At 39.8% G+C, this 26,525-nt stretch overlaps 1 protein-coding gene across 9 annotated transcripts in view; it reads right to left on the bottom strand.

The window, feature by feature from the left end:
• Positions 1 to 783: 783 nt before the first annotated feature.
• Positions 784 to 26,525, bottom strand: part of rgs3a (regulator of G protein signaling 3a) — a 123,199-nt gene continuing 97,457 nt past the window's right edge. For 8 of the 9 annotated variants that reach the window (XM_077586332.1, XM_077586333.1, XM_077586335.1 and 5 more), the window contains 5 exons: positions 16,318 to 16,388; positions 5,215 to 5,316; positions 3,825 to 3,886; positions 2,603 to 2,769; positions 784 to 2,523 (listed from right to left, as the gene is read on the bottom strand). In XM_077586332.1, coding sequence (XP_077442458.1) covers positions 2,323 to 2,523; positions 2,603 to 2,769; positions 3,825 to 3,886; positions 5,215 to 5,316; positions 16,318 to 16,388 — 603 coding nt within the window. In that variant the 3' untranslated portion in view covers positions 784 to 2,322. Of the gene's footprint in view, positions 2,524 to 2,602; positions 2,770 to 3,824; positions 3,887 to 5,214; positions 5,317 to 5,447; positions 6,155 to 16,317; positions 16,389 to 26,525 lie in introns of those variants that run through there. The other variant, XM_077586341.1, reaches the window with a different exon arrangement.

Genomic DNA, 26,525 nt, shown 5'->3' with positions numbered 1-26,525 from the left:
ATATAGATAACATAACTTACTGTACAATAGGCTACTGTTTAAGGCTTGCTGGTCTGGTGTTGTTTTAAAAAGTTAGCTAACGTTAGCGTGAGAGAATAATTTATACATATATTTTACAATATCAGCTAAAATGCTCACCTGCGTTAGAATCGGTAGACATGGAAAACAGGTTGGATAATACCTCGAGGACCAGGGTTGAGAAACGCTGATTTAGAGAATTGCGACAACCGATAAATGTATGAATTTCCTAACTAGAGTGTTGACATTTACTTATCTTGAGCACCATGTTGTGTAGAATGCGCTATATAAGGTGAGTCCATTTACCATTTAATTTAAAGACACTCCTCATTACCACAGTTTATAAAGACAGCCTGTGATGCGCTAATGGCATTGATGCAATCTTACATAGACATTGCTTAGTTAATAGGGGTGGGCACACGGTCCTCGAGAGCCCTGCAAGGTTTTGGATGTTTTCCTTCTCCAACACCGCAAGCTGTGCATAAGCCTGATAACAATCCTGTTGATTGAAATCAGTTTGTGTTGGAAGAGGCAAACCTCCAAAACCTGATCGTGGCTAATCGTGCCAATGGTCTTCACTGTTTGACATAATTATTTATAAACTTCAAGGATAAAATAATGTATGTTTTGGTTGTTTATCTCGATATTAATCAGCCTTTTCTAGCTTAAATGAGATACTGCTGTTTTTGTTGTTTGTAATGTTAGAGGACATTAATTGAAAAAAAAAATAAAAAAAAATTGTGCAGGGAGTAGGGACAACACAGGTCGACTTGTTCAGCTGATCATTTTATTTATAATTAGCATTGACACCAGATGCAATCTGCTGTTTTCACTTGATATCACAGAAGATGCATTTTGACTTGTAAACAGTGAAAATGATCAAATGTATTCAGAAAACTTCTTACAAGCAGTGTTATTATAGAGAGAGAGAGAGATAGAGAGAGAAAGAGAAAGAGAAAGAAAGAGAGAGAGAAAAAGCGCAGACATGGTGCCCTGTTCTTGCTCATCATCTATGTTGTTATTCACCAGCATTACATGTCATCTTATAATTTTGGAGTCTCTTATATTTACATAAATACAGCTGAATCCCACCTTCACAACCTGTGGGAACCTCTTGTCACTTTCATTTTTTGCTTCTTTTATCACATAGTTTTCTTAAACAATTATATGTACAACCATAATGTTCCCGGCGGCCCGCTGCCGGGGGGCAAACACACAGTTAAAATCATTACTTGCTTTAAATCCATGAAACAACTTATTGGTTTGTTGAGAGTTTTCACTGTTAAGTAAAACTTAGAGCTCTAATTTTTCTCTCCTAACGTATATAGTTAATTGAGAGCTAAAGCCGCTCGTCTCCCCACCCCACAAAAACTAAATAGATGAACAAACCAATAATAATAATAATAATAATAACAATAATAATAATAAAACATGAAAAATAAAAATATTGCACTTAAATTCAGGACAGCATTGGACCTGTTTGGTGGTTAAGAGGAAAGCTTTGAGCTGAGTGCTTTTGGAGGTGTCCAGCCAGTTATCATTTACTCTAAATAAATAGGCAAAGTGAAGTTTTCCAAGTTACTTGTTGTGTATTGCTCAGTATAAGTAAAGGAGTGCAAGTTGGGAAGCGGTCAGAAAAATTGAAATCATGTCCTGAGAGATGCTTCCTTGTTTATCAGCTACGTTTGTGTTGAAAGGAAAATGGCATTCGGCTTCTCCTCTCGTTCCAAGTTCCTTTTGTTCTTGCTGTCAATACGTCTTTTCAAGTCTTAATTAAGTCCATCCATTGCATTCTTCGTCCATCCTTGTCACAGTCATTCAGAAGGGTCGTAGATGATACTGAAACAAAGCTAGTTTTCTTCAAGATGTCGAGGAAACAAAGATGGGGCGATTTTGTCGTACCAACAGTTCGCAAGTGGTTACCATGGACGTTGTTGAAACAAAAAGGACTACAATACAATAATAAAAAAAAAAGTGACAAACAGTACCGGACTGTCTTCGTGTCTGCGGGGTTTGTTTTTTTTAAACCCCGTCCTTAATTATTCTTTCTTATAAGACAGTGATTTGACAAGCACCCAGCTTCTGCCCTCAATTAGAGGCTTTTTGTTTTTAGCAAACAGTCCATCCACTTCATGATTAAACTACATTCCTTTGCAGTGCTGTTAGCTTTCCTGCGACCGCCCCAAAACAAAAGCTGTTATAGCAAACTGGATGATAGACAGAACGAACCAAAAAAAAAGGCAAGACAGAGGAAACTTGGCATCCCAAACACGCTCTCTCCTGTGGGGAGAATCGTTTTGCCTCTTATGATGAAGAGGACGTCGAAGTGGAGCTGGCCTTTTTTTGGTTGATCAAGTCCAAGTAGAGTTCTGAGCGCAGGAAGCGGGGGTATGAGTCTTTCTCCATCAGCCCGTATATCCGCCTTTGCGCCAACTCAAAGCAGGAGCGCGTCACATTCTGCAAGTTATCCTTCGTGTGATCCCGTGTGTACGAGTCCAGGTTCACCTAGATCAGAAGAAACGGGACGTTAATATAAAGAAGATACAAAATCAAAGTTGATAATGGCCTCGGGATTCTTCCTCACCTCTTTACAAGACTGGATAGCGATGTATTCCGCAAAGATCTTCTTAGCTTTGGAGGCCATCTTGGACTGCGATTTAATCTTTTTGTATTCCTCGCACGCCAGCCAAAATTCCAGATTCTCCTCGCTGAACTCGGTGCGCAAGAACGCTCTGAAGGCTGCCAGACCATCTGAAGGAGAGCAGAGGGAGAGAGGAACGATGATGAGGAGGATAAACAAAAGGGAGCGTTGACTGTGGCGCCATGACAACGCTCCTTGGAGTTGGAGAGCCCAAAAATAGATCTGCTGTTTTGAGTTAGGTGGTTAGAATAAAGCAAAAAGTCAACAAAGAAAGCAGTCTTCCTAGCTACAGAACTCATACTTGCAGAAAGGTGACATTTCTTGCTCTAAAATCCCTAAAATGAGACCCCAAAACCTGCATTGTGTTCAACACTGTTAGGAAATGGTAGTGGGTCTTCCACAAAGGAACAACTATTTGATGATTTTTTTTTTCCTGTTTTGTAAAATCCCCAATAGAAACATTGTCCTCCACCCTCTTAAACCCTACAGACCTACAATACTACAGATTCTTGATTTTGTGCATTTTGTGTTCTGAAACACCTTAAAGTAAGACCCCAAAGGTTGGAAAGTCTTCATCGCGGGCCTGGCACTCGTCCTTGCAGAACAGTACGCCCGATTCTCAAGTATTTGCACTAAACCCCCCTTAGACAAAACAGTTTTTCATTGACCTTGTCCTCACAGGCTACCTCGTACAAAGGCACGTTTTACAACAACGGGACTGGAGCCTATGCAGCTGGTGGACTTTTCAGAGCTGAGTTAATGATTTGAGGAAGACCGAATCTCCGAGAGAGAATGGGAGGAAGCCGGACCTGCCAACACATCCCCGCCTGCACCTTTCCGTTCCCATGGATCGAACGGCATGGCTGATAAGCACGAGCCAAGGCAGGGGGGGGGGAGTCTTACCTCACCCCTTTCAAGAGAGGAATTTACATGCAGAATGAGCAACAGATGTAGCAATGGATTTACGTCAGCTATTCTGCTTTGATTAGACTGAAGGAGGTGGCGGTTGGGGAACTCAAGTAAGGCTGGCCAAGGAATGTGACCATGTGCTTGTGTTAATGATGCATGCTTCTGATTTCCCCTTAAGAGTATGTCCTTACACTGTACCCAACCACATGCATGAAGAGACAGCAGAGTAGAAGACAATCGAATTCAAGTCACTTACATTTGTGCGCCAGCAGCTTGTCAAGCGAGTCCCCCCACTTGAGCGCATCCTCCGGGGTGGGCCTGCAGATAAAAGCAGAGCGGTTCTTGAGTAAACCCATCTCTGCCAGATTTCTCATGGTGTGACCCATTCGCTAGAAACCCTGTGCCACACGATTGAGCCAAAAATGCCGCTTCCTTCCTTCCTTCCTAGTCACTCTAGTCTGAGTCTTAATGATCTCACTTGCTGGCTTCAAGCTTGTGAGTGGGGAGAGCAACGAGAGTCATGAGTCTTTCTGCTTGACACCACCGGGGGGGAGGCTTTTATAATCTCAGTGAATGGAAGTCGGGGGGGAAGGGATAGGAGGGGCTTCGAATAGCCAATGGAGGGATATTTTGGTTTGAGCAGTCTCCTCCCTCAAGAGAATCTCTCCAACCTCCACCACAAGATGCTGCCTTTCATGCTCTCTTCACTGCATAAGGAGGCATGCGGCTTATCTTTGAACTCAGCAGACAATCTGTCTTGTAATGATCAGATATTTACATGCTACTTGTGTGTGGAACAATGTGAAATGCTGCTTTAACTTGAACAACCTTCCTGATAAATTCATTTTTGCACAATAAGTCATGTTTGACAATCCTATGTGGCATTTTATGACTTTTGAATAGCGGATGCAGGATAAAATGTCATTTTAATTTTTTTTTAAGGATTTGAGTTTGGAAAATGTATGACCGTTTAAATGATCTGCCGACACCCTGTTGGATAGACTTTTATTGAATGTGCCTAATAATCAACACACAGTGAGTACAATTCTGAATAAGGGTAATATCTATTAAATTACCTTTTAAAATAGAAATTATTAATGTTTAATTTTTATTTAAGCATTTCTTCATGTCTTTATTGTATTTTAATTGACTTACTTAAAATGGAAAAAAAGACATGCAGCCAAAATGGACTCTGGATTAATTTTCTTACTAGTCTTGGTCAAATCTTGAAGAACATAGATTGACCTCCAGGGTCCCAAGTTCGTAAGTCACTTTTTTGGGGTTAAATAAATAAAATACAACCAATGGAATCTCTTATTTGTCTCATGAGAAGGAATTTTCACTGTCAAACAGGGGGACTGTAAGTTGAGAATTAAGCCTGCAACCCACCCACACCCCATCAGCCCGTTTCAAAATTCCTTACAAATGAAGCGACATTGTTTGAACACATAAGTCAAATTTTGCGTAATGCATTTAACAATGTGTTCATTCTAAGCTTTGAGAGTTGAGAAAACAAATCCAGTGAGTATAGTGCCTCCCATTCAACTGCGCACACGTCTGCCTTTCCGTGACGGCCATAAGGAGTCAAGTCTAGCCCCGGAAAGGTGGCTCACACGCCCACACATGGTCAGGAAGTGGCCACTTACTTGACTGACTTCATGGTTTTGTCCAACTTTCCGGTTGGGTTGCTTCCCGGAGATTCGTTCCTCCGCCGCAGGAAAGCCAAACGGTTCTTCATGTCTTTGGCCCTGTGTGGATAAGAGAAGAGTCAGAAGAGTCCCAAAAACCTGAGTCTGATAAACAATCCAGTATCCAGTGTCGTTAATCCAGTCCATGCAAAATAAGCGAGAAAAGATGAAGAAAACAAAGGCATGCATACATTTTAAGTCTTCAGGCAGTTGGGCAGGAATGATAAGACAGGATATTCCGAAAAGGCGTGTTGTCACTTGCCGTTACTCTCTCATGTCAGTGGTTTTATCGAACAAAAAAAAAACTCTCTCCTGTAGATGTGCCCCTGGCAGGTTCCTCGGCAGGGACTGAGCCAAAGTGTTGGAGGAGGAGCAGGAGGAGAGAGACTCAAGCCTCACTCCTCTGGTTTGATCGTGCCATTCTTCCGTGTGCCCAAAGGGGATGCTGAGAGGAAGCTGACCCCCAGGGCCAAGGCCTCGGCGACCCTCCCGAATTCATCTGCTGCATCTCAAAAATTCTCCTGACCGCCCACTCTGCCTGCTTCAACTTTTTACCTCTCTTTAACACACACCCCTGCCACAAAAGAGAGAGAGTGAGAGCTGTGCTCATCACAAGGTAGAACGCTCCCAGAGGCCTCCGACGGATATGTGCACATTCCCCTAATCCCACGGTACATGTCCTGGCTTTTCCCGACCTGAAGCACATGCGCTGTAATTGGGATGTGACCTCACTCAGCACCCATTTCCTGAGTCCCTGCTTTTGATTTCCACTGTGAGTTGGCAGGCCTGCTAAAAGTGCAGCACGGACGCGTGGCTGCTAACTGTCCTACCAGCGACCGACCTAAACACCCCATCCATCTCCCTAGGAAAAGGGGGGTGCAGGTGGGAGACAAAATTAAATTTAAGGAGCTTCCACCAAAAAATAGCTTGGCATTCAGAAATGTACGTCCATTTTTTTTTTTGTCTGATGGCAATTGGGTTTGATAGCATCTTGCATCATTAGTGTGTAGGGGATATCAATTCAGGCAGAGCAGGAAACAGGCCTGTGCGCAGATTAGGGGTTCCACTTCAATATAACCTAACGCTGTAGTCAAATCAGAATTACAGTTAGAATTGTTGGTATGAATAAAATGTTCTAATTGTCCTATCATTTTAAGACTCCTCTCAGGTTTATCCAAGTACTTGTCCGATTCAGTGTCACATACAGACGACAAAATAATCAACGTTCATAGAGAAATGCAAAAAACAATGCAACATGCATGCCAGACCAGTAGTTGGCGACATCACTTTGCAAAGACCGTCTTATAAATGCAACTTCAATGACATACAGTGGGTCTTCCGTTTCCAACAGAATTTCGTTCCTACCATCGCTAACATACGCTAAGGCAGTTAAGTCATAATTCAAGAAAATGCTAGGAAGTAAAAATACTCCTAGGCTATAAAAAGAAAACAATCAAATGAGAAACGGTAAGTATGACAGAAACCGGGCGTGCCATCTTGAGACACCGCAAGATGGTCGTTTCCTCAAAATGCTGTATGTTGGGAATGACGTAAACCAAGTAGTACCTCAGAGAAGAGACACTAACATTCGTACAATGGTCTTCTGTATAAGGAGATACAGCAACAAGGTACTATAATGTTAGGATTTTTGTCATTTGTAGCCATGTATCCTCAAATGTTATGATGAATCAGAGTTTTGGCGCTGGAAAGCATCAATAGTAGTCATGGTCAGATAAGCATATTTATTAATGTGCCTCACGGGTTAATGGTATTAATATACTAGTGATACATGTACATTAGATTCACATCACCGTAATGTTATTGTTAATTCTGAGGGAATATCAATAGAGTCCCCAACCTTCCTTTGAAACCAATTTCACAATAAATTCCCTTCCTATTTCTCCTAATCTGAAGAAACACCACAATGTTGATGCAGTGGCACACACAGGAACGCACGCACGCACACCCAGCGATGACTCATCGGCTGATTGAAAAGATTCTCATGGCGCTGCATGAATCAGCCTTAAAGCAGATGTGAAATGCAGGATTGGGCTCTTTTCTCTCTTGCGGAAACAACGGGGCACTCTGATATGAACAACTCTCACGTGTTAGCCCGATGCATATACTGTTACCCCAATAATAAAACCTCTTGCTGTTAAACTCATAACACAAGGGCAGGCTCTGTTTTTGGGTGAGGGGTTACACTGAATTACTATACTTTGTCTTGAAAATATTTTGATGACCCAACAAAAGTGGATTTCTTATTTTAAGAGAAGAAGTGTTTTAATGCCGGTGCCTTTTAGTAAGTGAAGATGATGTAATGACTTTTGAGTGAAGCGAGTGTGCCTTTGCCCTGCCATCGTGTGGCTGTCAACAGATATTGGACAATTTCAGTTTGATTCCCCACTATTATGCAGCTTGTTCTCTGGCAAGTCTGCACCTCGCAGGCGTAACATTAAAGTCTGCCTTTATTCCTTGGCACCTTTCATACAGAATACGAAGTGGGATTTGGGGAATTCATATCATTATATGTGTGGCCACGTAAATGCTAGCCCCTGGAACAGCGACACCTGCTGTCAACACAAAAAAGCACGAGCAAAGGTGCTAAACTTCACACGCTTTTCGCGACCCTAACACAGTGATGTTTAAATGCAGTCGATATTAGGGTTAATGTCAAAATTCCGTTTTCTGAAAGATTTGGGATAGACCGTTTCCTCCTGTTTACATGGTCAAACTGCGACGCGTTTAATTTTCGACGGTCAATAAAAGATGTTATTTTCATGTCACTCACATGCTAAATAAAGTAGTCAACTCCAAAAGACTTCTTTTTTTTTCGCCACGTCGCCATGTTTGTTTACCTCTGCTTGAAAATTACCTGTGGGCTGTGTGCCAGAAGCACGGACTTATATACATGAATATATGTGTGTATAGATATACACTGTGGCATAATCCTCGCCAATAAAGCATACGCACAGCACAAAACAATTGAGGTATTTTGATTGCGTTTACATGAACTGTCCGTTCAGGTTAGAAAAGGGGTCACCAAGGGCATAATCTGTTTTTTTTGCGTACGTTTACATGATCTTTTAAAACCCAAATATTGCCAATATTCTACTCTCAATACACTAATGGCCGTTCCCCAAGTGCCCATTTTAACATAACCTCACATTTAAGCATTTCAGTTTTTTCGTCATCTCGCCAGCTGAGTCGTCAAAAATAGCTGCATGGTCATCTGATTTCAAACGACACCCCAGCAATTAGCTTAATCTGCTTTACGGCTGGAACATGACCTGTTTGCGATGATCACATTAGCACATCCTGACATTTCAACCCCCCGATGGCCTCCCTGATCGTATTTTCTTAACGCCCGTCCACGTCGTGACGCCGGGCTGCAGGGTTTGGGGTCTGAGCGGGCTTCCGCAATTAACTGACAGCTGGGGCCCTCTGTATTCCCTACTTGCTTGACTCACATTAGTTGCGCTAATGGCAGTGTGCAAAGTAGGCTGCACACCCTGGGAGAGTCTGCAGGCATGCTGTAGATGACGGCGTAGCACTGAGGTGAGGTCTAAAATGACAAATGCCGGAGTGCCTTTGTTTACACGACACTGTTTTAAGCTAAAACCAGATTAAAACTTTCCATCCTTTCAGCCATCTGTTTATATGACAACAACACCTTTGAAAGACAATCTCAAAGTGGAAGTTTTTCAAAACCACATTGTTGTAGTTTATGTATAAACGCTAAGAAATAGAAGATAATAGCAGTGTTCAGTGTAGGCATTAACAACAAAGGTGGCCCACACGTTTGTTTTCACTTTCATAGCACTGCACCAAGAAACAGTAATCAAAATAGAGTGGAACCATCTAAACTCATATCATGTGGATAGACACCTACCTTTTGGGAAACCTTGCAAAATGTCCTCATGATCTCACCAGTTAAGTAACAAGATTAAGCATGTTTTGCTTTTACCTTGGCTGTTTTGACAATAAATTATCTCATTCACTGCCATTGACGGATATAGATGTAAAAAATTCATTTTAACTATTTCAATTAGTGAAAAATGTTTTTATTGGGTTAGGGTAAATGTACAATAAAAAAAATCTAGGTTTTCATATTCTTGTTCTAAAAAATGTTAAACTAAGAAATAGTTCAAATGAATTTTTGACGTATATAGCCGTCAATGGCAGTGAATGAGTTATAATAATAATTAAAGTTTGCAATGATCAAAACAACTTTTTTGTCATGTCAAAAAGGTCTAGAATACTATTTAAATGATCTTATGAAAAATCATCCCTCTCTAACCCCATGATATGCTTTTTATTCAAACATTTTTTTAAGCAGTATTTCTTAACTTATCTCGGCATGACAAAAACTGCCCAATTAGAGATGTCGAGACACAGGGCATGACTGCCCAGAGCCTCGCGGGGACACATGCAGACCCTCGCAAAGGGGACTTATAGTTTCTTGGCTGGTTATTTAACTCCAGTTAGCAACAAAAGTAAAAAAAAATAAATAAAATAAATTGGAAAGCTCTCTACTTCATTTCAAGGGATATAAAGCGGCTCTTTGCGGCACCGATGGCTATATATAGATACAACATCAAACCAGAAACATTTCATTTCTGGCAATACTCCATCATGAACAAGTCATGTTAGCAGTGTAGCTGCCTTGGCTTGGCACGTTTCTTTGGGCCGAGAACTGGAGGGAGTGAAGTCAGGCTACATTTTAAATATTGTTAATGACTTCAGGACTTCCAACTCCATCTTTAAAGCCAACTTTAGGTCACCAAAGTCCCCTTTACGTTTTGTCATTTCTGTACCAATGTATTAGTAGACTGTAGTGTTGTTTTACGGTAGTTAAATTATTTTCAAAAAACACATCACACGCAAAGTTTCTCCATTGACAACCTTGACTCTCCTCCACAAAACCAGATGTGGGTCGCACACAGCACCAACTACTGGCCTGGAATGTGTATTACAGCATGAAGCCATCTGCACATAAAACTTTCCAAAACCACCAAAGCCAAAACTTTCCAGTTGTTACTAGTTGTCATGTAAACATAGCCTTTATTTGCAGAAGGCTGACAATGTGACACTGTGCTCAAATCCTGTCCATGCTTGTGTTTGTACCAGTGTCGTGGGTCAGTAACACTTTAATGGTCGTTGTTTGTCCTGTTCTTTGCAGTCCTCTGCCAAAAGCAGTCAAGAGGCAACGCGGAAAGTGTAATGTGGGAATGGAAATCTAATCACGGCGGAAAGAAGGTCACTGCAATATTCCTAGAAGAATGGTGAAAAGGGGAATTGTCCTTAATTGTATCCATAAATAACCCAACACAGCCACGTGCTGCACGCCTTTCCCTCGATTGACATCTAAAAAGAGGAGCTCTATTTCCTGAGCCTCCTCGAAACACACACACACTCACAGACCATGCGCCTGGCCTATTCTTAAAATCCAGGTTGGTGTGATGATATTAATAAAAAGGTCTCCAGTTAGAAGTCAAAGCGGCTTCCTATACAAAATAGCTGGGAAGGCCTCGCTGGGGAATTCTCCCTAACCCTGGCTGAGACGGTCAAATGAGATCCATGGTGGGGTCACATAGCTTCATGCAGGATGCTCAAACACACACACAAACACACATTCCTCATTCTTACCTTTCCAGGCACTTCTCAGAGAAATCGACCATAGAGTGAAACATGGGCACAGATTTGTTTGGCGTGACGGCATATAAGCGTGTGCCTTAAAGGTGCATATTTATTTGGTAATCACATTCCTCTCACCCCCTGGAGGCTCGCCTTTATAGCGCCCACGGTCTGCAGGAGGCGGACCCTCACTCACACCACCCAATCGCCTCTGACTGTTTAGAGTGGATAGATTCCTTCCACAGAGTCTGGATGGCTTTGCTCATTGTATGCAGTAAACTGACATCACATTAGATTTTTTTTTGTAAACAAATCACTGCCACTTTCGAAGTCTTTTCGGCAAGTGCAAAATATGTTTGTTATCATTTGCACTTAAATTATTTAGCCTAGATTCTCTTGGCAAATAACTGTCTCTTGAATACAGTCTAATTAGTATGGGGGGGGGGGGGGTTATTGGTTTACGGGGTGATTTTATTCATACAGCAGCAACATATGCCAATAAGACTGAACGCTTACGAGATGTAATTTTTTCCACAATTTGAAACATCGCTAATCGTTTTTACAGTTCTTGGGTATCATAACAACATGTCTATGATGTGTCTACAAAGGCCAAAATGTTGTCTTATACACTCTAAAGACGGTTTGGTCAAAAATAACCCAAATTTGGTCAAAAATGGACCGACCCAACTTTTGGAGTAAATCCACAAAGCAACCAATTTTTTCTAGCTTGTTTGGTGGGTTATTCATTTGACCCAACTTTTTGGATTAATTGAATAACTCATTCACTGCCATTGACGGGCTATAGACGTCAAAAATTCATTTGAACTATTTCTATTAGTTTAACATTTTTTTTCCACTTTTGTTAACAAGAGTATGAAAACCTAGAAAAAATATTTGTTATTACACATTTAGAACAGATATAAAATGTGTGATTAATCGTGAATTAACTATTGAAGTCATGCGATTAATTAAGATGAAAAAAAGTAATCGCCCGACGTCCCTAATTTTTAATAATCTTTTATCTTTTATTTATTTTTTAAATCATGCCAGGCGATTTACATTTTTGATGGCAATTAACTGCAATTAAATTAATTAAATTTTATATCTGTTCTAAATAAATACAATAAAAATAATTCTAGGTTTTCATGCTCTTGTTAACAAAAGTAGAAAAAAATGTTAAACTAATAGAAATAGTTCAAATGAATTTTTTACGTCTATCGCCGTCAATGGCAGTGAATGAGATAACCCAACTGAATTTGGTAAAAAATTAACCGACCCAACGTTTTTAGTTATGTAATCCAAAATGTTGGGTCAAATAAAAAATAACCCACAAAGAAACCCAATTTGTTGGGTTATTTTGTGGGTTATTCGTTTGACCAAATTTTTGGGGAAAACTGAGTAACCCAATTGAATTGGGTCAATAACATCACTTTTAAAAACTGATACAATCAGGTCATTTTGTGTTTTCAGGCAAACAATAGTCTTGTAAACAAGCAACCAAAGCAACATTGGTTTTATGTGAGCGACTCCACCCATTATTATTTCTTTGGCATCTCTTATGCACTTTCGGTTTACTTAGTTGCTACTATTAAAATGGAGCATGTTTGGCTCACATTGCTTGGGGGAGAACAACACCTGGCCTGAGTCAACACAAAAGAGTGAGGAGGGTAATCTGGGGCTAGGTTATGGCAGACATATTGGGGATGGTTTCAGGAAAACAGCTGCAAGAGACGGTTTGCAAAAACAATGCGATGAATAAGTGCAGGAAATGAGGCAGAGGAAGCTGGTCAGACGGGCCTTTACAAAATATTACCATATTGCTAGGAGTTATGTCTCAAATTAAACCACACAGTCTCTATTCATTCATTTTGGGGGAGGGGTAGCACTGGTGCTGAGCATTTTTATGGGAATTCCGTTTCACGTCACAATCACTGAGTCCGTGGCTTAATTTAACTCTGTGTTGACCACACTAAAGGATTTGCGATTGAAATGATTGAACAAGTTAAACAATTAGGATTGTTGATTGTTTGATTTATGCGAGGGTCAGACTGCAAAAATGTAGCTCATTTTTGTCGCCAGACAAACTTCTATTGTTGTGGCCAATTTGTAGTTGTCTTGATGCGTCATAGCCCACAGCGTAGAAAATCTGGCATGTCAGAATTTGTTTTCATCTTGCTGCATGGTTTGACATGTCCTGCGTCGTCCTACGATTGTTTCCTTGGCATTGACCAAATAGTCTGATGGGCTATTTCGCCTGTCACTCCATAACCAGCGTGCTCTAGCTACCTTTTCTGCCCGAGATATTGCACAGAAAACAAGTGCAACTAAAGTCAGCTGGTATAGACTCCAACCCACCTAACAACCCCAGATGTATTAAGTAGCATCAAGTAACATAGCTCTAATTTGTTGCGGATGAGTGTCACAATTGGGATATGAATCATGGCAGCATAAACAGAAAAAAAAATGGATGGAATCGGATATTTTGAGATTGGAATCAGACCTCTTCAGAATGTGGGTAAAAATCCTCTGATGCGAAAACTCATCTATCGGATTTACCCTATCAAAATCAAATACACTGATCGCTACAACAAAAGCACTGACAATTAAATATGGTGTAAAAATTAGAGGTGTCCATCTTTCGATAAACATAAAAATGATTGTCAGGCTTTGATTATGCTTCCTGGTAGGCAGTTGCTGCAGATTAGTCGATTGCCATATCTAGTTCACGTTGTACAGACAAATAGAATGTGTTTCATGTACTCTTTTGTCTCCAGCGATGATGAGATTAACAAGATCAACGCTCTATATCTCTTCATTAGCAAATGAGAGGCACGCGTTGAGGCTAACCACATCAACAAAAGCTGTTAAATGGGAACACAAGGGGAAGAACAAACACAAGCATCACCCAACCAGCTGTATCCTTCTTCTTTGTCTTAAAATACTCTGGATTAGGGAACGATCAAAGCCCTTCACAGTAGAAGGCTGGAAATAATGGATGAGCCATGGATGACATACACATGCACCCACGGGGAGTCTAGGTTATTATCACCATCACTATGTAATGTACTCACATCTAATTGACCTTTCAAAGCCATGAACAAATCAGACCACCACTTCCTGATTCTATTTCACACATCTGGAGGATTTCATTCCCTCCAGGCGTCGGGTTTTGTGGCATAGATGTAACATATAGTTCTTGTATTCAAACATTTATTGCTCACTTCAGGCCTGGGTTCGAAGAAAATGGTTTAAAATAGCGTGTAAAGAATAAAGATTGAGATTCAGATGGAGACAAGCAAAGCATTGAACAAGAATGAGATGTAATTTATTATGTAATTAATAACACGGGACGGTTGGGCTCAATGACGCAAATTCTCTAAATAATATTAACAAGCATGGTGAAACAGTGCAAGAAACCGGACAACTTTTATAAGGAATGTGTACAGACTCATAAAACTAGAATCCAATTTGCAACAGTACAAAAAATTGGACCGTGACGGGCAAGAGTTAGTGCTCAAGGGCAAAATTTGATTGCGCTTTATTTACACAAAGCGCTTTACTTTGCTAGCCAACCAATCGCAGGGTCATACTCATCTCACGCACACCTATGGACAATTTAGGGTCTTCAACGAACCCAACATGCATGTTTTATACTGTGGGAAAGTGCACAAAGAAACCCCATGACTGAATATGAACAAATGTTTTGACCATTTTATTTCAAACACACTACTGTATTGTCATATAAATGCTAACATTAGCGATGAGGCTAATTACAACTACCAAAATACCTGCTGTCATCACTGCCAAGCACTCAAATCACAAAATGCGTTAATCTCAAACCCCGAAAAATAACTATTTCCACAACTTTAAAGTGGTGGTGGGGGGGGGAGGGAAGTTGTGGAATCTTAATCACTTAATCTCCCTGGTTAACCAAACACGGCTTGTGGATAAGAAGGAGAACGCATGGAGCTACAAGATGCTACTCTGAGCAGCTTTTATTGAGTGTAAAAGTGCCTTGGTCTTGATGAAGTGGAGTGTGAAAAGGCTCATTCAACAGCTGATGAATCACTGAGGCGTCAACACACACATACACGCACAAGCACACATGTGGCGACACACGCACACACACAGTCTTCGCACATCATTTACCACTTAATTAAGTCCATGACGAGGAGCCTTAATCACCCTCTTCCTTGAACATGTTACTTTATTTTGAGCTAAAGTGAAAATATGTTTATCTGAAGAATGACCGAACTCACACTTGTGCAAACAGAAATTAATGTGAGGACGAACAGTCCTACAGCGCTTCAAATCAAACTGAAAACACTGTAATATGCATGCCAGGCCACTAGTTGGCGATGTCATTTTGTCAAGATTGCAGTGATGCGGTTCACTGTGACATACATGAGCATGCCCGGACATAACACGATGTACAAAAGCACATATCTTGCGTTTTCAAATGTTTCAGTGTCAGGCCACAAAAAAATGCATTAATCATGTCAACAAATAACAATTTATTTTGCCATGAAGTAGGCCATTAACATATTGTACAAAACCTTGCTAATGTTGTAAAGTGGAAAAAACTATTTAATTTCTCTTCAAATCATGATAAATGGATTCCAACTTTCTCTCTTACTTTAGTTGATAATGTGTTATGACAAGTGTAGTGGTTCACATGGCTCACTGTGATTAAATTTGTGAAGGGGCGGGCCATTGAAGAAACTTTTCAATTTCAGTTCAGAGCTTGTTAAGTCTGAATCCTGAATTTCTTTTTCACTTGAAAATGATAATAGTCATTGGTAGTATAGTGGTTCACATAACCGTCTGTCTAATATCATTTGTAAGGTGGTAGAGCATTAAAAATAATATTCAATTAAATTTAAGATGCTGAAAAATGCATAGATTGCAGGATTTATTTTTCACTTCAGCTAGTATGTACTGTAGTGGTTCACATATCCGACTTTGTAATATCTTTGTGAAGTTGTGACACATGGAATACAACAAACAATGACTTTCTAGTTGATTTGGGCCATTGGTAGTATAGTGGTTTACATAGCTGAATTTTTGATGGTGCATGGAATGAACATCGTAGATCTTGACCAAGGTATTGATCTGGGATTTAGTTGATATAGGCCATTTCATTGGTAGTATCGGGATTCTCATATCTGACAATTCTCACTCAATGTCCCATTCACAATTGCTGGCAACCGGTTATGATCCTGACCAAATAGTAGAAATGTTTTTTGTTGACAATGCCCCCTATGGGTAAATTCCTGTTTTCGCATGAATTGGGTATCTATAAAGGTGTTGAACAAATTTTAGGAGGCCTGTGCAGAGTTATAACATGCTTGCAAGCTATGAAATAAGAAGACAGCAAAAGACAGAAGCATACATGCAACAACAAGAAGCTACAGGATTACTTACAGGTTCTTGGATTTTTTCTTTTTGGTGCCGTCGGGGCCGACCTCACAGCTGCAGGAGGATCCGGAGCTGAGCTGGGGGGAGAGGAAGGAGAGCACACACTGCATCATCCGAGAACCTCCGCACAGGAAGAAAGAGGGCCCCGGTAAAGACAGGATCGGTGTGCTCGAACCAGTAACGCGTTGAAATAAATGATCATTCCATCGATATGATCCTCGAGTGAATATCCTACAGTTGGAAAAGTGTCTGTACGGTCTGCATGTGGCATCTGGTGTTTGCAAACAGTGCAAATCGAGACTGGGACAATCTGTGTGTGAGAGTGGGCTGTTGATTCTGCTGCACCCCTCCCCTCCTGGTTTGACGTGTTGTGCCAAGAAACCCCCCCACTCAGCCCCACACCACTTCTCCTGGTTTCACGTTACACTTAACGCCTAGCATGCATTTCGATTGGTTTGGAAGGGGAAGTTGCTTCAGGGTGGGGAAGGGGTCAGTCACTGCTAATCTGATGGCCTGAAACTGCCCCATTGTGTGCGAGTGCGGGGTGGGCTCGACATAATGAGCCATTGTATTACAGGAACCTGAATGTGAGCTCCTGGCCACAGCTGGTGGAACACATTGTGTGTGTATTGTGCCTCTCTTTTGCCATGTTTCGGGAATCTCCCCCTCTTTGTATATTTTCGGCAGTAGTCCAACATTATTGTTGGAAGCGGACTCCCTGCATGCTCAGATCTCGAGTCACTTAAGTTCAATGGAAGATGACCGGACTGGCCCGCAATATGGTCATTTTGGAAAAGTTGGTTTATACAGTACAATACTGTAATTCCATAGAATTTGACTGATTGGCTATAGGTGGTATAGCGGTTCATATGGCGTGATCAAAAATTTTAATTTAGAGATTTCTCAAAAAATACCTTCCTTTAGATCTCTTCATTTCTCAGCAGCCCAAAAGTTAAAATTGTAGTCAAAGTGTATGAAAATAAGTGACTAGTAGAAAATGTACATTGGAATTAAGTGTAGAATTAGAAAACAGGATTATCTCAATTAGCTTTTTTTTTTTTTTTTTTTTACCCATTGGTACCATTTAGCCTGAGCCGTTCACATTCACATTGGTTGTACCACTGTTGAGACATTATAGGAGCCCCTCCTACATACATGACCATATGTGCTCCATGGCTGTATCTTGACTCCAGGCTGACAACAGCTGTTATTCTCCATTAGTGGGGAAACTAGCCACTAAATGTTTACTGCTGCCTTTTAAGTCTACAATCCCATTAATGGTCCTGTCAGACCAACAACCTTTTAAAGACCGAAGACTCGAACCATAGGGCAGAGCCACTGTGGACGAAAACTATTGATTAATACAATTCAGCAAAATTCTATTTATTTATTTATTAATATATTCATATATTATTATTATTTATATTATTATTATTTTATTAACCATTTTATTTATTATTATTATTAATTAAATTTATATTTATTTTCAACTGCTCATGGCATATTGTTGAAAGGTGAGAAAAGTGGGTCTTCAGTTTGTTAGGAAACAATCTCTATGCACACAGACTTGCAAAAACATCTGATTTGTAAAATGTATGCCTGACCAGTAGTTGGCAATTGTCACTTGTGAAAAACAGCAAGGTGCAAAAACTTTGTATCCTTTTTTATTGAGAAGCATATTATGAGTTGTCTTTATTAGTGATTATGTGAGTTTAAAAGCTTACAAATGGGGAGGCAACAGGATGGTGTGCAGTGTTTTATTTTATTTTTTTTAAGCTTTGTAAGTGTTATATAAGTGCATTTACATTAGTGCTGTTTTTGTTATCATATAATGACATTTCCATGCTCTGAAACATCGTGACATGCAATTCAATACCCAAAACAACTAAGTTTTAAATCAAGTTCAAACGTAATAGCGTAAACAATTTATTCCATGGGTACCGGTAAGTAGTGGATGCATGCATGGCCCGACAAGATGTCGGCACAACCTGGGGAGTGGGTGTTGACTGAAGCTCTAAAAACATTTTCAGACTCAAGTCACAGTTGACTGTGAGAATGGATGTTGAGCGAGCCGTCTAAAAATAAGGACAAGCATTGATGCTGCATATTTTTAGTTTGCTACAAATGACCATTACATTTAGTTTCGATTAGCTGTTTAAAATAAATCTAATCAAAAGTAAGTTAAGTCTGGTAATTAATAAATGAATTAAACTTGCTTACAAAGTCAAAATAAAATAAATGCTTTCAAACTGCAAAAATAGAGCTTATGCTTGAAAGGATCTTGCTGCTCAGTACTGTACGAGCACATAAGTGGTGCGCTGGTGTGCATGAGCACTGAAATTATTGGAAGCACACGATTCAAATATGTCAATGCGCGTTTGTGTACCAAGGACCTTCCCAAAATTTTGGGAGATAGAGGAGCAATGGATGGAACTTGAGTAGTATGCAAATTGTGAAAACCAATATTTGTATTAAAACTTTAGAGCAGTAGTTTCTTAACCTGAGTTTAATTGAACCCCAGAATATGAGTCAGTCTCAGGGGTTCAGCGGAGGTCAAGATACACACCCGACTCATATGATTTGTGATGACACACCCCGCTTGGCCATCATTGGTTGCAGGTGATCACGCTGCATCACTTTGCCTATCTGGCTGCTGGGAATTTGGTGCGCTCAGTAGTCGACTTGTAACTGTTGTGATAGTACGTCGCGGGATTTCTTTATTATTTGAATCCTTTCATACTATGTCGAGCAAAGAACGAAAGTGGTCGGATGAATATGAGCAATATGAATTCAAATGTATACCGGAACGTTTTGGCGTTCCACAGGGATCAATTTTGGGGCCTCTGCTGTTTTCATTGTATCTGTTGCCCCTGGGTTCCATCTTAAAAAGTGATTGTTTTAAAGTGCTTTATAAAATGAGAGCTGCTCAATGCCGAACCAATCCAAACCAAACCACAGAAAAGTAGCAGCCACTTCGCAATAAGTGTGAATGCACAGATATAAACAGTAGACGAGCTGAAGCTAAGAGACGTGCCTACGTGGCGGCCATGTTGGCGGGGGCAATGTTGCCATTGAAAGACAATGTATGTATGTATTCTCAACTGATTTTCCATCGGCTTTACTTTTTGGTCAAAGTCAACTTATGTGCTATCAATGCAGGAAATTTGAAGGAAAAAAAGAGTGCATTAAAAGGCTCAAAAAGTATGACTTGAAACAGAGTATACCGTACACTGCAAATTATATCAAGTGTATGCTCCCACAAAGACAAGGAATACCACCAATTATTTTTTTATCACCTAAAGCAGCGCAAGCCACTAGAACACCTTAATGCAAAACTTCAGAATTCCTTCCCACCCCGAAAACAATATGATCCCGATATTCTCCAGGTAACAGACTTTAAAGTCAATTATATAGTAGGCATATGTGTGTGTGTTTTTTTTTTTTTAAATACACTAAATATAATCCTCTTTGTTTTATGTTTAGTTTGACAGTAAACATCACCTACTGAATGAACTTTTAAACATCTTGTTTTGCTTTATTGCATTTTACAGCAGTTCGAAATCAGCTCAGCACTTCTGTGGCTTCAACTCGCATTCCCGAACCTACAGATTCACACATTTATACAGTATTTCATAGGCACCCCCCCCCCAGGACGAGAAGTAGCTAAATCATTTTTATGAACTACACAGCTTCTATCTAACATGGCATCAGGAGAACAAGGAATGGGGATCCGAACAAGAGAGGGGGGAGGGGTGTCGAGTCAGGCCAGCGCGTGTTTCACTGGCTGCCGGCATGTAAAGACGTAATGCTCTCTTGACACCGTAGCGCTATGTTCCAGATGGATGGGATCCAACTGGGGATAAAAGCACACAGGAATGTGTCAGAGGTGATGACCTCATTCTCTCTCGCTCTCATATCTAAAAACACGCAATATTGCGTCTTACTATGTTGCCGCATTGTTAGCCGGCTGACCTCCACCAGGGAACCACTACTTTTCATCACTGTCTGATGGCAACCAGACAATGTGCAATTTACGAAACCATGCTGTCATAGGCAATAATGGAAATAAGAAAATCAATGGTCACCATCATTAACCCTTCAGCGTATTTACTAACCAAAAGCACTATTGCGTCAAAGCCATAAGCTAAGCAAAGCTGCAGTGTTACAACAGATTAGCGTTAGCTATCAGTGTGATTCTGATAAGCAACAGATATTCAGCAGTAAGCAAGTTCAGCAGACTATCTGGGAGGTGTTAGGCAATATGTCACATGCAGTTCCACTTCAAAAATTGACTTATTAAGTTTAAATTGGAAGTTTAGTGGTGAAGTGGTGAAAGTCTTAAAATTTTTATTTTTCGATAAAAAATGACTTCAACTGAAAGCATACTACTTTTAAAGAAAATAAAAAAGACTTATTTGACATAACGTAGCCAGGCATATGTTTACGCCATCAGCAAAGCATTGCATCAAAGTTTTACTGTGTATTTATAAATACACTTTAAATATGCATAATACTTTTTGGCTGACACAGCCAAACGATACAGTTCAGTGAAAGTAAGCCAACACTTTATTATCCGAAGTTGTTGGCGCTTGTTATATAAAACTTTTAAATCAGATTTTCTTTAGTCGTCTATCTGCGCTCTATTGAAAGTAATGTACGTGTTTGAATGTCAAAATGCTCACAAAGTGGACATAGATTTGCAGATTTCATCGTGAGGTTTGGTCTTTTGTGACGATAGTGCCTAATTACTTTATGAACGAGAGAAAAACTGTCATATTCCAATTAACAACTAAGAGAAAATGTTAAAATGCTAAATATATATATATTTAAAAAAAGAGCTAACTTATGTTCTTTTCATTTTTTATGTCCCACTCTGGTCCCAATGCAAAACAGACCCATTGCACGACCAGTAAAGGATTATAAAGTGTAAGACTTTCCTAAAAATAGCTGCCGTGTGTTTGTGTGCATACGTGCAGATTTTTACAGTCCGCTCACATGCTCGTTTCGAGAGCGTCACAAAGCCCAGAACCTGCCAAAGCTCACGCGGCGGCTTATAGGCCCCCACCCCCCGCCCCCCGCCCCCCCAAGGCGCTGGGTGCAGATGTTGACACGCCGTCAGGTGTTGCGGAATCGTGCTGCAGATAACGGCTCGAACGCATGCATACGCACACCTGCTTGTGAAAGCGTGCGAAATGCGACTATGTGGACAAATGCATAGCGTGCACGTGTGATACCAAACACGTTTTGTCAATTTGGGTCGTCACTGAAAGCAATTGCGGACTTAAAATGAGCGGTGCAATCAATTATAGTCTTTGTAATTTAAGTGCAATTAATCACTTTTTAATGGCATAGCAATATTGACATGGAGACTTTGATCACATTTTTTTGGGTTGAGGCTACGCAAACACATTAGCGCCATTTTTTTCATTAAGTGCAATTATGGGAATATGATAATATGATCACAAGGTTCTAGTCAAGTTGGCTATTATTTAAGCTTTTAGAGGCCTTTTTGTCAAGTCAAGCACTTTATACATCTTGAAATTTTTTGGGGGGAAACTTTCAAGTACATTGCAGAAGAGTGGAAATCCTAAAATGGCCAAAACGGTTGAAGGTGAGATCTGGTGTTGCTGCATGTTTTGCATGAAGGTGATAGCATAGCCTTGCAGTGCTTCGGTGATAAGCTGAGCCTCTTTCATTTCACACTGGCCGTCCAAGCTGGCATTTTCCCGTCTTTTAATCTTTGTTGCACAATTTGCAGACAATCTTGCTCACAAACCGTCGAGCCAGTGGACTGAACAATGTGGGGCAAAAGTTAAGATGAAGGTCAAGGTCAAACTGGCCCAAATCATATCTGGTGCAACAAAAACTTGACATTCTTTTGTTGCTGCCAGCAACAACAAAGCCAAGGCGCTCAGGGAAACAATCTTGACCCAGTCAAGCCAGAACAAGCCAAAAGAGTCGAGACGTGAAGGAATGACTATCTATCTTGCCTTCTGACACGTCATCACACCTCCTCTTCCTTCCGCCTCATTCATTCTTCCATTCGACAAAAAAAAAAAAAAGTTGGCGCCAACGGATACAAACAAATCTTCTTTGTCTGTATATGTCAGAATTGTGACATTATGTGGCGTCACACCCTAGACCAACACAAGGTACTGCATAATATATATATATATATATATATATATATATATATTAGTGCTTTTTGAACAATAAGACTAATTAATGGCACAATTTTCCGGAATTAATCGTGATTAATCACATTTTTCTACAGCTTCTACTTTTTTCTTCAGAGCTAGTAACAGATGTTTACTTAAGTAAAATTTGGGAAATAATGTAAAAATCATCAAATAGAATGTATATTTATCATCAAAGACTGTTCTAGCATATTGTTTTCAAAACTTTCGTCACAAACTGCATTTTTAAAGAAAAAAAATGAATATAAGATTAATTGACAATGGACACAATTTTCATATATATATATATATATATGTATATATATTAGTGCTTTTTGACCAATAAGACTAATTAATGGCACAATTTTCCGGAATTAATCGTGATTAATAAAAAAAATTTCACGGCTACTACTTTTGGCTTCTACTTTTTTCTTCAGAGCTAGTAACAGATGTTTACTTAAGTAAAATTTTGGAAATAATGTAAAAATCACCAAATAGAATGTATATTTATCATCAAAGACTGTTCTAGCATATTGTTTTCAAAACTTTTGTCACAAACTGCATTTTTAAAGAAAAAAAATGAATATAAGATTTATTGACAATGGACACAATTTTCATATATATATATATATATATATATATATATATATATTAGTGCTTTTCTAACAATATGACTAATTAATGGCACAATTTTCCGGAATTAATCGTGATTAATAAAAATTTTTTTTACGGCTACTACTTTTGGCTTCTACTTTTTTCTTCAGAGCTAGTAACAGATGTTTACTTAAGTAAAATTTTGGAAATAATGTAAAAATCATCAAATAGAATGTATATTTATCATCAAAGACTGTTCTAGCATATTGTTTTCAAACTTTCGTCACAAACTGCATTTTTAAAGAAAAAAAATGAATATAAGATTAATTGACAATGGACACAATTTTCATATATATATATATATATATATATATATATATTAGTGCTTTTTGACCAATAAGACTAATTAATGGCACAATTTTCCGGAATTAATCGTGATTAATAAAATTTTTTTTACGGCTACTACTTTTGGCTTCTACTTTTTTCTTCAGAGCTAGTAACAGATGTTTATGTTAGCATATTGTTTTCAAACTTTCGTCACAAACTGCATTTTTAAAGAAAAAAATTGAATATAAGATTTATTGACAATGGACACAATTTTCACATAATTAGCATTTTAAAATTAGCATGTAATTGTAGGTAGTAGTTGTAAGCAACCATTCGTGGAATGTTGGGAAAAGTGGGGAATCTTGCCATGTTCACTCGAAAAAACAAAACCTTACGTTTACTTAAGATGTTTATTATTTTTGTGGGTTATTAGTCGGACTATTTTAGTCTATCAGTGCGGTCGACAGACCCTGCTGGGAAAAAAAGGAATTCAAAAAAAGGCGACTCTTGGAACTGCAAAAATATTATTTTGCTCATACGCTCTGAGGATTTGTAACGTTATAGCATGCCTGTTGCGTAAGGGCTACACGGATCGCAAATCTAAACAAACAAATGAGCGCAGCTGGCGTGTTTGGATAATTGTAGCGGCCTCGATAAGATCTTCCTGGTGGATCTTGGCTCGAGGTAAGGAAAAGTCCTCTCTGTGAGGCCTTTTTACGTCTTAGAAAATACAAAATAAAACTCACTATGTAAACAAGGAGACACACGAGAGGAAGCATCAAGCGAAAGACTCGACCTCCACCGCAAATGTTTTCAGGCTTGAGTGAGCACTCCCGTTGGGTTTGATTGAATAATCCCCTTTCATTGTCTTTGCCACAGGAAACATTAGTGCAACTATTCCAAATAAAGGGAAAAATAAACCCACACACACATTTGGGGCAAAACCATAACATTCCTTCATAATATCTGAGAAAAACCTGGTGACCCACAGACAAGATACTGACTCCTTTCATTGTCAAGTCACATAACGAACAAATTAACAAAAAGCTCATTGTCTACAAATTTGACTACAGTATACATGTGTGTGTGTGTGTACCTCCTGTTATTCAGGCCTGCTGAGGAGATGGCTACTTCCTGTGTGTCACAGGATGTAAAATACTTGTGCGTCACTTCTCCGAGCTCTTCAAACAAGTGATCAGGTTACCCGGCCCAGTCCCGGAACTGACTCCCGCCATCCCGTAAACAATTACAGGCGATTTTCACAACTTACGCTGACCTTTGCGGGAATTTTACGATATGCCAGGTGGTATCATGCTGCCATTCCATCTACCCTGCCATCCAACCAACCATCCATCCGTTCATTTTCTATTAGGGATAGGATATCTTTGACTGTCTCATGATTTGATTCGATTCGATTCCAATTTTTGAGTCTGTGATTCGATTCAGAATCATTTTTGATTCCTAATGATTTGATTGACATCAATTTATAGATGTAAAGAATCGTCATGATCTACTTCAGTGTGACTTGCTAATGCTAATTAGCGCGCTAGTGGCACTTTTATCACTCAACGGCTTTTCATACAAAAGCTTCAGAAATGTATACAGAGTAGCATCTTAACATTACTCACCGGGATACGCGCTTCCTACGCTGCAAAAAAATTGCAATTATTGGAATAACTTGATCTTGACTTTTTTCTTCTACTCTCTAATGTGGCTACAACATGGACAGTGTATCAGAACGCGGCAAACCACAGCCCCTAAGTGGCTAAATCAGGTACAACATGAACAGCGCTCCCAATAAAGGCACACACAAACAAGGGCAAGAATAATTTTAATAAAATAAATTTTGGGACATTTAAAATCGATTCTGAATCTTACTAAATGAGAATTGCCATTTTCAAAAACTCCAATAGAAACTCAGTAAACATAGACTTATTACAAATAGGAGGCGCATAGAACAAGTATACATGCGTTGTGGCGTCATCAATGGCATAAATGATGGCTCAAGAATGTTGTGAGGATGCTTTTGGCTACTTGTGAACAAACACTCAACACAAACAAGACGCTGAAATCTCGGGGAAAAAAAAGGCGCTCTTCTGGGAAAACGAGCCGGGATCAGACGTAAGGCATTAAACGGGGAATGTTGTGAACCACAGACGCCCCACTAATGCACCTGCGCATGAAAAGGTTCAGCTTCCACTGGTTGTAAACAACACGTAGCGGTCATGGAACTTCTGAGTGCTTAGTGTCAGTTTAGAGTAAGATTTACAAATCTAGTAAAATCTGAGGATGCGGGTTCAAATCTCGGCTCTGACTTGCCTTGTTTACATGTTCTCTAGGGTAGTAGGTTATCTGAAGACCCTAATTTATCCATAGTTCACTTTGTTTAGTGACCCGCCTCTCAGACAAAATCCGCGGGCAAAGGCTCTAGATCACATGCAACCCAACCCTTTTCACACTGCACTTAGCAGCCGTCAAACCGATTCATTGTGTATGTGGTGAGGGGCGGGGACCACCGAATGGAGCGCTGCTGGGTGGCACGGTGTGGCAGAAGCCAGGTGCCTCGAATTGGAAAATGTTCTATTCGAGAGCGGAGGCGGCGTGATGTTAGACTCCGATTGGAGAGGAGCGAAGGAGGACACAAAAGCCTAATGAGTCCAAAAAAAACAAATCATTTTCCACAAATTCTTACAATGTCAAATTTCCGACAGAATTCTGATAAATGTTTGATATCTGGCTAAATTATCTGAATTCTGATTACCAAATAGATTGGTTTCCTACCCCAACCGCCCTGTGGCAAAATGGCCATTCCCTAACCAATTGAACTGCATGGAGGGAGAAAACAAAAGGTGCTAGCATGAAAGCAACCTGTAAGATTGAAGTCAGGGCAGAACTCCTATTAAGACGTCAAACGGTAATGAATAACATCCCCTCTTGTGTACCTTTGCGTCTAATTGCTCCCTTGACCCACGCCACTTCCTGTGAGAACATTATGTGTTCTTCACCTTGACTCTTGCCACCACGTGAATGCTACTGATTGTGAGTCCAACGCAGCTGCATGAAAATGATTCATAAATCAAGCACAATTATCACCATGTTTGTTTGACACAGATGAAA

This window comes from Vanacampus margaritifer, chromosome 14, assembly GCF_051991255.1.
Source record: "Vanacampus margaritifer isolate UIUO_Vmar chromosome 14, RoL_Vmar_1.0, whole genome shotgun sequence".
Lineage (NCBI taxonomy): Eukaryota > Metazoa > Chordata > Actinopteri > Syngnathiformes > Syngnathidae > Vanacampus > Vanacampus margaritifer.
The sequence above is the reverse complement of the archived record's forward strand: the minus strand, read 5'-3'. Positions and strand labels throughout refer to the sequence as shown.